This window comes from Panulirus ornatus, chromosome 51, assembly GCF_036320965.1.
Source record: "Panulirus ornatus isolate Po-2019 chromosome 51, ASM3632096v1, whole genome shotgun sequence".
NCBI lineage: Eukaryota > Metazoa > Arthropoda > Malacostraca > Decapoda > Palinuridae > Panulirus > Panulirus ornatus.
Genome location: NC_092274.1, coordinates 9,803,930 through 9,816,518, shown reverse-complemented (window position 1 = coordinate 9,816,518; position 12,589 = coordinate 9,803,930). Strand labels below are relative to the sequence as shown.

The 12,589-nt window shown below is 43.9% G+C and overlaps 1 protein-coding gene across 1 annotated transcript in view; it reads right to left on the bottom strand.

Moving 5' to 3' along the window:
* Positions 1-12,589, bottom strand: part of LOC139764751 (protogenin-like) — a 1,310,239-nt gene that overhangs the window by 1,120,056 nt on the left and 177,594 nt on the right. Inside the window, exon 2 of the mRNA XM_071691615.1 lies at positions 5,263-5,316. Coding sequence (XP_071547716.1) covers positions 5,263-5,316 — 54 coding nt within the window. The remainder of the gene's footprint in view (positions 1-5,262; positions 5,317-12,589) is intronic.

The window sequence follows — 12,589 nt, the reverse complement described above, 5'->3', positions numbered from 1 at the left end:
GTAAACCTTACCACCACCTCCACTGTGCCACATCCCCCCATCCCCACTGGATACGAAGTGAATATCTGGTAAAGTCTTCGGGGATCTTCACTCCCACAGCCCGGGCTGGGCCCAGGCTGCTGGATTGGGTCGTTGGTCGACCAAGGTGTTGGAAGCCGCAGCCCTCAGGCCCACATAGCCTGGCTGGTGTGGTACACTTTGTAGGTACTTGTCCAATGCACTCTTGAACTTGTCTACCGTGCATCCCATGCTGTTTCTGGTGGTACATGGCAAGGGCCCGCCGGGCCGCATGTTTAAGGTGTTCTCTCTTGTCGTCCATATGGCACCTTTGGATTTCAGAGGAAGTATTTTACAAAGTCTTCCATGTCTGTCCTGCCAGTAGCAGGTTATTCCCGAATGTAAGTTGGCAACCAGATCTTCTAGGATTTTCCAGGTATACATGATGATGATATACCTCTCCCGTCTGCGTTCCAGGGAGTATAACCTCAGTGATTTCAGTCGTTTCCAGAACTTCAGTTCCTTTACCACATTAATATGGGATGTGAGAGTCCTCAGATCATTTTTCAATTCCGTAATGTTGCCTGCCTTGTGCTTTCTTCTCGCTGGTATATGTCTGTTGCCTGCCTTGTGCTTTCTTCTCGCAGGTATATGTCTGTTGCCTGCCTTGTGCTTTCTTCTCGCTGGTATATGTCTGTTGCCTGCCTTGTGCTTTCTTCTCGCTGGTATATGTCTGTTGCCTGCCTTGTGCTTTCTTCTCGCTGGTATATGTCTGTTGCCTGCCTTGTGCTTTCTTCTCGCTGGTATATGTCTGTTGCCTGCCTTGTGCTTTCTTCTCGCTGGTATATGTCTGTTGCCTGCCTTGTGCTTTCTTCTCGCTGGTATATGTCTGTTGCATGTTTGGAGGACCAAAGTGGTCATGTACACATTCCTCCTCTGTTGTGGGACTCAGCAGGGTTTCTCACTCATCACACATATCTACTATTTCGTATGTTCTCACTAGACGGTTTAGCATCCAAGCTTGTTTTTACTTCACCCTGGCTGTGATCTGAGTATAGGATGTTTGAGATAATAATAATATCACATATCAATTCCACATTATCTGTGAAGATTAAGTCTGGTTGGTTTTGTTATTTGTTGGCTGAAGGAGAACTTTTCACATAGTCTAAATAATTTTTTGTGACGCAGTTCGTAGGAACAGCTTCCAGTGTCAGTAGTTTCCATTCTGTCTCCATCTAATATGGGTTAGGTTAGGTTAGGTTAGGTTAGGTTTGGTTAGGTAGGTTAGGTTAGGTTAGGTTAGGTTAGGTTAGGTTAGTTAGGTAGGTTAGGTTAGGTTTGGTTAGGTTACTTAGGTAGGTTAGGTTAGGTTAGGTTAGGTTAGGTTAGGTTAGGTTAGGTTACTTAGGTAGGTTAGGTTAGGTAGGTTAGGTTAGGTTAGGTTAGGTTAGGTTAGGTTAGGTTTGGTTAGGTTAGGTTAGGTTAGGTTAGGTTAGGTTAGGTAGGTTAGGTTAGGTTAGGTTAGGTTAGGTTAGGTTAGGTAGGTTAGGTTAGGTTAGGTTAGGTTAGGTTAGGTTAGATGTCCTAAGACAAGTATATCTGATACTGGGTTAGGTTAGGTTAGGTTAGGTTAGGTTAGGTTAGGTTAGGTTAGGTTAGGTTAGGTTAGGTTAGGTTAGATGTCCTAAGACAAGTATATCTGATACTGGGTTAGGTTAGGTTAGGTTAGGTTAGGTTAGGTTAGGTTAGGTTAGGTTAGGTTAGATTAGGTTAGGTTAGGTTAGGTTAGATGTCCTAAGACAAGTATATCTGATACTGGGTTACCTCGGAGGTCGAGACATGATTGTATGTTTCTTATTTGTTGGGTAAATTCACGAGGCTTTGCGTCAGTTGGTCTATACATTACTGCAATGACCAGGTTTGGGTTTTCAGTGTTGACAACGAGAGCTTCTACTACATCATTTGAGGAGTTCAGTTGTTATAAGTGTATCTACTGTATTATACAGTCCAACTCCTCCACATGATCATGTAGTCCTGTCACATCTGTACACGTTGTGGTTTGGGATCCACACACCACTATTCATGTGCTCTTTACTGTGGGTTTTAGTGAAGGTCGCAAATACCAGTGTTGGCTGAACAAAGGATAGTGTTGGGTGACCAAAGGATAGTGTTGGGTGACCAAAGGATAGTGTTGGCTGACCAAAGGACAGTGTTGGGTGACCAAAGGATAGTGTTGGCTGACCAAAGGATAGTGTTGGGTGACCAAAGGATAGTGTTGGGTGACCAAAGGATAGTTTTGGGTGACCAAAGGACAGTGTTGGCTGACCAAAGGATAGTGTTGGGTGACCAAAGGATAGTGTTGGGTGACCAAAGGACAGTGTTGGGTGACCAAAGGACAGTGTTGGCTGACCAAAGGACAGTGTTGGCTGAACAAAGGATAGTGTTGGGTGACCAAAGGATAGTGCTGGGTGACCAAAGGAGTGTTGGGTGACCAAAGGACAGTGTTGGGTGACCAAAGGACAGTGTTGGCTGACCAAAGGATAGTGTTGGGTGACCAAAGGATAGTGTTGGGTGACCAAAGGACAGTGTTGGGTGACCAAAGGACAGTGTTGGGTGACCAAAGGAGTGTTGGGTGACCAAAGGATAGTGTTGGGTGACCAAAGGACAGTGTTGGGTGACCAAAGGATAGTGTTGGGTGACCAAAGGATAGTGTTGGGTGACCAAAGGACAGTGTTGGGTGACCAAAGGACAGTGTTGGCTGACCAAAGGATAGTGTTGGGTGACCAAAGGATAGTGTTGGGTGACCAAAGGACAGTGTTGGCTGACCAAAGGATAGTGTTGGGTGACCAAAGGATAGTGTTGGCTGACCAAAGGACAGTGTTGGCTGACCAAAGGACAGTGTTGGGTGACCAAAGGATAGTGTTGGGTGACCAAAGGATAGTGTTGGGTGACCAAAGGAGTGTTGGGTGACCAAAGGACAGTGTTGGGTGACCAAAGGATAGTGTTGGGTGACCAAAGGATAGTGTTGGGTGACCAAAGGATAGTGTTGGGTGACCAAAGGACAGTGTTGGGTGACCAAAGGATAGTGTTGGGTGACCAAAGGATAGTGTTGGGTGACCAAAGGATAGTGTTGGGTGACCAAAGGATAGTGTTGGGTGACCAAAGGACAGTGTTGGGTGACCAAAGGATAGTGTTGGGTGACCAAAGGATAGTGTTGGGTGACCAAAGGAAGTGTTGGGTGACCAAAGGACAGTGTTGGGTGACCAAAGGACAGTGTTGGGTGACCAAAGGATAGTGTTGGGTGACCAAAGGATAGTGTTGGGTGACCAAAGGAAGTGTTGGGTGACCAAAGGACAGTGTTGGGTGACCAAAGGATAGTGTTGGGTGACCAAAGGATAGTGTTGGGTGACCAAAGGATAGTGTTGGGTGACCAAAGGACAGTGTTGGGTGACCAAAGGATAGTGTTGGGTGACCAAAGGATAGTGTTGGGTGACCAAAGGACAGTGTTGGGTGACCAAAGGACAGTGTTGGGTGACCAAAGGATAGTGTTGGGTGACCAAAGGATAGTGTTGGGTGACCAAAGGATAGTGTTGGGTGACCAAAGGATAGTGTTGGGTGACCAAAGGACAGTGTTGGGTGACCAAAGGATAGTGTTGGGTGACCAAAGGATAGTGTTGGGTGACCAAAGGATAGTGTTGGGTGACCAAAGGATAGTGTTGAGTGACCAAAGGATAGTGTTGGGTGACCAAAGGACAGTGTTGGGTGACCAAAGGATAGTGTTGGGTGACCAAAGGATAGTGTTGGGTGACCAAAGGATAGTGTTGGGTGACCAAAGGACAGTGTTGGGTGACCAAAGGATAGTACTGGGTGACCAAAGGCAAGGGTCACATTATGGATTACCTCATAAAACCTCAACATGCTGACAATCCTAATGATTATGAAGGCACAATTGTGTACAGACTAATACTGAGGTTATGATGAAAGTTGTGTTTCATAATGCCAGGTTGTATGATACTTCTACGTATATCTACAACTGACTGACTGAGGTTATGATGAAAGTTGTGTTTCATAATGCCAGGTTGTATGATACTTCTACGTATATCTACAACTGACTGACTGAGGTTATGATGAAAGTTGTGTTTCATAATGCCAGGTTGTATGATACTTCTACGTATATCTACAACTGACTGACTGAGGTTATGATGAAAGTTGTGTTTCATAATGCCAGGTTGTATGATACTTCTACGTATATCTACAACTGACTGACTGAGGTTATGATGAAAGTTGTGTTTCATAATGCCAGGTTGTATGATACTTCTACGTATATCTACAACTGACTGACTGAGGTTATGATGAAAGTTGTGTTTCATAATGCCAGGTTGTATGATACTTCTACGTATATCTACAACTGACTGACTGAGGTTATGATGAAAGTTGTGTTTCATAATGCCAGGTTGTATGATACTTTACGTATATCTACAACTGACTGACTGAGGTTATGATGAAAGTTGTGTTTCATAATGCCAGGTTGTATGATACTTTACGTATATCTACAACTGACTGACTGAGGTACAGTTGTCTGAGCACGGATCCAGTCACTTGGGTAGTTGACGTCTCGAATATAGACATGAGGAGGTGTGAGTATGTGAGAGAAATGTGAGTGTGTGAGTGAAGAAGTGTGTGTGAGAAAGTGAGGTATGAGTGTGTGAGAGAAGAAAAGCGAGTGTGAGAAAGTGAGGTATGAGTGTGTGAGAGAAGAAAAGCGAGTGTGAGGAAGGAGGTATGAGTGTGTGAGAGAAGAAGAGTGAGTGTGAGAAAGATGTGGGAGTGTGAGAAGTGTGAGTGCACGAGAAAGGATTTGTGAGTGTGAGAGGATATGTTAGTGTGTGTGTGTGTATGTGTGTGTGTGTGTGTGTGTGTGTGTGTGTGTGTGCGCGCGTGCGCGCGCGTGTGTGATATTAAGCATGATTGTAAGTGTGAGAATGAACGTGAGAGTGAGTGTGAGAATGACTGTGAGTGAGTGTAAGTGTGAAAGTAAGCATAAATGTAAGTGCGAGAATGAACGTGAGAGTGATTGTGAGAGTGTAAGAATGCGAAAATGAGTGAGTGAGTGACTGCGAGTGAGGGTGATAGTGAGTGAGTGCGAGTGAGGGTGATAGTGAGTGAATGCGAGTGAGGGTGATAGTGAGTGAGTGCGAGTGAGGGTGAGAGTGAGTGAGTGATAGTGAGTGTGAGTGAGCGTAGGTAGGAGGGTTGAGGACTTACCTGGAGTAAGATCAGACTCAGCTGCCGAACCCTGGCCCCCGCTCCCCTCTGTGCCTGTGTACAGAAACCATATGTCAGTCATCATACACACCGGCAGTCATCATACACACCACCAGTCATCATACATAACACCAGTCATCATACACAACCCTGGCCCCCGCTCCCCTCTGTGCCTGTGTACAGAAACCATATGTCAGTCATCATACACACCACCAGTCATCATACACACCACCAGTCATCATACATAACACCAGTCATCATACACAACCCTGGCCCCCGCTCCCCTCTGTGCCTGTGTACAGAAACCATATGTCAGTCATCATACACACCACCAGTCATCATACATAACACCAGTCATCATACACAACCCTGGCCCCCGCTCCCCTCTGTGCCTGTGTACAGAAACCATATGTCAGTCATCATACACACCACCAGTCATCATACATAACACCAGTCATCATACACAAACCTGGCCCCCGCTCCCCTCTGTGCCTGTGTACAGAAACCATATGTCAGTCATCATACACACACCACCAGTCATCATACATAACAACCAGTCATCATACACAACCCTGGCCCCCCCTCCCCCTCTGTGCCTGTGTACAGAAACCATATGTCAGTCATCATACACACCACCAGTCATCATTACATAACACCAGTCATCATACACACCACCAGTCACATAACACAACCCTGGCCCCCTCTCCCCTCTGTGCCTGTGTACAGAAACCATATGTCAGTCATCATCATACACACCACCATCATCAATAACACACCACCGTCATCAGACATAACCACTGGCCCCCGCTCCCCTCTGGCCTTGTACAGAAACCATAATGTTCAGACATCATACACACCACCATCCATCAAACACACCACCATTCATCATACATAACACCAGTCATCCTACCAACCCTGGTCCCCGCTCCCCTCTGTGCCTGTTACAGAAACCATAATGACAGATCATCATACACACCACCAGTCAGTCAAACACAGCCAACCACCAGTCATCATACACAACCCTGGCCGCCCGCTCCCCCTCTGTGCCTGTGTAACGCTCGCTCTCGCGCGAGCGAGGTCAGTCATCATACACAACACCAGTCATCATACACAACACCAGTCATCATACACAACCCTAGCCCCCGCTCCCCTCTGTGCCTGTGTACAGAAACCATATGTCAGTCATCATACACACCACCAGTCATCATACATAACACCAGTCATCATACACAACCCTGGCCCCCGCTCCCCTCTGTGCCTGTGTACAGAAACCATATGTCAGTCATCATACACACCACCAGTCATCATACATAACACCAGTCATCATACACACCACCAGTCATCATACACACCACCAGTCATCATACATAACACCAGTCATCATACACAACCCTGGCCCCCGCTCCCGTCTGTGCCTGTGTACAGAAACCATATGTCAGTCATCATACACACCATCAGTCATCATACATTACAACCAGTCATCATACACACCACCAGTCCATCATACAACAACACCAGTCTTCATACACAACCCTGGCCCCGCTCCCCTCTATGCCTGTGTACAGAAACCATATGTCAGTCATCATACACACCACCAGTCATCATGCACACCACCAGTCATCATACATAACACCAGTCATCATACACAACCCTGGCCCCGGCTCCCCTCTGTGCCTGTGTACAGAAACCATATGTCAGTCATCATACACACCACCAGTCATCATACACCACCAGTCATCATACACAACACCAGTCATCATACACAAACCTGGCCCCCGCTCCCCTCTGTGCCTGTGTACAGAAACCATATGTCAGTCATCATACACACCAGCAGTCATCATACACACCACCAGTCATCATACACAACACCAGTCATCATACACATCACCAGTCATCATACACAACACCAGTCATCATACACACCACCAGTCATCATACACAACCCTGGCCCCCGCTCCCCTCTGTGCCTGTGTACAGAAACCACATGTCAGTCATCATACACACCACCAGTCATCATACACATCACCAGTCATCATACACACCAGTCATCATACACAACCCTGGCCCCCGCTCCCCTCTGTGCCTGTGTACAGAAACCATATGTCAGTCATCATACACACCACCAGTCATCATACATAACACCAGTCATCATACACACCACCAGTCATCATACACATCACCAGTCATCATACACAACCCTGGCCCCCGCTCCCCTCTGTGCCTGTGTACAGAAACCATATGTCAGTCATCATACACACCACCAGTCATCATACATAACACCAGTCATCATACACACCACCAGTCATCATACACAACACCAGTCTTCATACACAACCCTGGCCCCCGCTCCCCTCTATGCCTGTGTACAGAAACCATATGTCAGTCATCATACACACCACCAGTCATCATGCACACCACCAGTCATCATACACAACACCAGTCATCATACACAACGGTGGCCCCCGCTCCCCTCTGTGCCTGTGTACAGAAACCATATGTCAGTCATCATACACACCACCAGTCATCATACACCACCAGTCATCATACACAACACCAGTCATCATACACAACCCTGGCCCCCGCTCCCCTCTGTGCCTGTGTACAGAAACCATGTCAGTCATCATACACACCACCAGTCATCATACTTAACACCAGTCATCATACACAACCCTGGCCCCCGCTCCCCTCTGTGCCTGTGTACAGAAACCATATGTCAGTCATCATACACACCACCAGTCATCATACATAACACCAGTCATCATACACAACCCTGGCCCCCGCTCCCCTCTGTGCCTGTGTACAGAAACCATATGTCAGTCATCATACACACCACCAGTCATCATACATAACACCAGTCATCATACACACCACCAGTCATCATACACAACACCAGTCATCATAAACAACCCTGGCCCCCGCTCCCCTCTGTGCCTGTGTACAGAAACCATATGTCAGTCATCATACACACCACCAGTCATCATGCACACCACCAGTCATCATGCATAACACCAGCAGTCATCATACACACCACCAGTCATCATACACACCACCAGTCATCATACACAACCCTGGCCCCCGCTCCCCTCTGTGCCTGTGTACAGAAACCATATGTCAGTCATCATACACACCAGCAGTCATCATACATAACACCAGTCATCATACACAACCCTGGCCCCCGCTCCCCTCTGTGCCTGTGTACAGAAATCATATGTCAGGTTAACTTGACCTCCAGTCATCATACATAACATCAGTCATCATACATAACGCCAGTCATCATACATAACACCAGTCATCATACACAACACCAATATTCATACACAACATCAGTCATCATACATAACACCAGTCATCACACAAAACACCAATCATCATACACAACACCAGTCATCACACACAACGCCAATATTCATACACATCAGTCATCATACATAACACCAGTCATCATACACAACACCAGTCATCATACATAACACCAATCATCATACACAACACCAGTCACCATACACAACACCAGTCATCATACATAACACGTCATCATACACACAACCAGTCATCATACATACCATGAGTCATCATACACACCACCTGTCATCATACGCAAAACCAGTCATCATACACAACACCAGCCATCATACACAACACCAGTCATCATACACAACACCAGTCATCATACACAACACCAGTCATCATACACAACACTAATCATCATACACAACACCCATCATCATGCACAACACCAGCCAAAATTCACAACACTTATCATACACAATACCGGTCATCATACACACTAATCATCATACACAATACAAGTCACCATACACAACACTAATCATTATACACACCAATCATTATACACACCAGTCATCATCTACAACACTAATAATCATACACACCACCAGTCATCATACATAGCACCAATCATCATACACAACACCAGTCATCATACACAATACTAATCATCATACATAGCACCAGTCATCATACACACCAGTCATAATACACAACACTAATCATCATACATGACACCAATCATCATACACAATACCAGTCATCATACACAACACTAATCATCATACACAACACCAATCATCAAACACACCAGTGATCCTACACAACATTAATCATCATACACAACACTAATCATCATACACAACACAAGTCATCATACACAAGGCCAGTCATCATACACATTAATCATGCACAACACCAACCATCATACACACCAGTCATCATAAACAACATCAATCATCATAAACAACTTATAATCATACACAACCATTATACACAATATGAATCATACACAACAATCGTCATACACAACACTAATCATCATACACAACACCAATCATCATACAGAACATCAATCATCATATACAACAAACATTATATACATCACCAATCATCATACACATCAGCAATCATACACAACACTAATATAAACAACACCAATCATAATACACAACACCAATCATCATACACAACACTAATCATCGTACACAACATTCATCACACACAACACAAATCATACAAAACACCAATTATCATACACAACACTAATAAAAACTATTCACCATACACAACACAAATCATCATACACAACACTAATCATCATACACAACACTAATCATACAAAACAATCATCATACGCAACACCAATCACCGTACATAACACTAATCATACAAAACACCAATCATCACACACAACACTTATCATCATACATAACAACAATTATCATACACAACACTAATCATACATAACACCAATCATCATACACAAGTTATCATCATACATAACAACAATTATCGTACACAACACTAATCATACATAACACCAATCATACGCAACACTAATCATCACAGAAAACTCTAGTCATCGTACACAACACTAATTATCACAGACAATACTAATCATCATACACATCACTAATCATGCACAATATTAATCGTTATACACAAAACTAATCGTCATACCCAACACCAATCATTATACAAACACTAATCGTCATACTCAACCCCAATCGTCATACACATTACTATTAATCATACACGACACCAATCCTCATACACAACACCAATAGTCATACACAATATTAATCGTCATACACAACACTAATTACGCATAACACCAATCGTCATACACATCAATCATCATACACACACCGTCATACACATTACTAATCGTCATACACAACACCAATCATTATACAAACACTAATCGTCATACTCAACCCCAATCGTCATACACATTACTATTAATCATACACGACACCAATCCTCATACACAACACCAATAGTCATACACAATATTAATCGTCATACACAACACTAATTACGCATAACACCAATCGTCATACACATCAATCATCATACACACACCGTCATACACATTACTAATCGTCATACACAACACCAATAATCATACACAGCATCAATCGTCATACACATTACTAATCGTTAAACACAACACCAATCGTCATACACATTACGATTCTAATCGTCATCCACAACACCAATATTCATACACATTACTATTCGTTATACAAAACACCAATCATCATACACAAAACTAATCGTCATACACAATACCAATCATCATACAAACATTAATCGTCATACACAACACCAATCATCATACACAACACTAATCGTCATACACATCACCAATCATCATACATATGGCATACTAAAAAGTTCATGAGAAGCACAGTAAGAAGAAAAAGTCATAAATGCGATAAAAAATAAATAATCCAAAATAATCTTACTTATGAAAAAAAAAAACGCAAATCTAGAACCCAAAATTCCACTGGCCCACTCATAACAGAAGTTCATATCTTTACAGACGATTGTCAAGAGATCAGTAGGATTCTATAAAAGGTAATATGAATCTTTATTTAGCGAGTCAAAAACCACATTAAATGAGGCAAGAGACTTCTTGGTAAACAGTAATGGCCCAAGTGTACACACAGCAGATATCACCTTCTCAACACAAGATTTCGAGAGGGCCATTGAGAGCATGGCCATGCACTCAGCCCCAGGCTGGACTCATGGCTCTCAGTCTTCATAAAGAAATGCAAGACACCTCTAGCACCTGCACTAAATATCCTCTGGAGAAAACCTCTACATTCTGCCATCATTCCTGAAACTGACCCACATCGCCCCACTCCACAAAGGTGCAAGCAAAGCAATCCCAAAAAACTATCGACCGACCGATACCATTAAGATGGCGGCACATCATTAAAATCTTGGAAAGAGTGCTAAGAGGCCAGCTGACTGAATTTATGGAAGTGAACAATGTACATAACCCAGGACAACATGGTTTCAGGGCGGGAACATCTTGCCTCTCTCACTTGCTTGACCATTATGATACCATTGTTCAAGCTCTGGAAAACAAAGAAAATGATGAACACACACTTTGCAAAAGCATTTGACAAATGTGACCAATGGTGTCATAGCACAGAAAATGGGAAAGATGGGAATCACTGGAAAAAATGGGAGATGGATGTACAACTTGTTGATTAATAGATCACAACACGTAGTTATAACCATGCCATCTCCAGTACCTCCATAGTAAAAAGCTCAGTCCCCCAGGGAAGTGTACTTGCGCCCCTCCTGTTCCTCATACTTCTATCTGACATTAAGGCCCACACGAGCCACAGTTCCATATCATCCTTTGCAGATGATACAAGAATAAGTATGATAATCACATCAATAGAAGATGCCGAAAGGCTACAAAGAGACATAACCCAAGTCTTTAACTGGGCAACCGAGAACAACATGCTTTTCAACGGAGATAAGTTTCAACTCCTCCGGTATGGAGAACATGAAGAAATCAAGAACAACACACACACACACACACACACACACACACACACACACACACACACACACACACACACACTATCATAAACCAGATGAATAACGTGAAAGACCTTGGAGTAATAATGTCTAACGACCTAACCTTCAGCAAAGACGACGAAACAACGGTTGTCTCCACCAGAAGGATGTCAGGCTGGATCCTGCGGATCTTCAAGAGAAGGGAAGAAACCCAATGATGATACTAATCAAGGCACTAGTTCTGTCACGAACTGAATATTGTTGCGTCCTAACATGACCCTACAAGACGGGCGAAGTTGAGGCTTTAGAAAGTGTTCAGAGATCTTTCACGTTCCATATTAATGTGGTCAAGGAACGAAATTACTGGGAACAAGTGAAATCTCTCCAGGTATCGAAGACGGGAGAGGTAAATATACCTGAAAATCCTTGAAGGTCTGGTTGCCAACTTACATTCGGGAATAACCTACTACTGGCAGGACAGACATGGAAGACT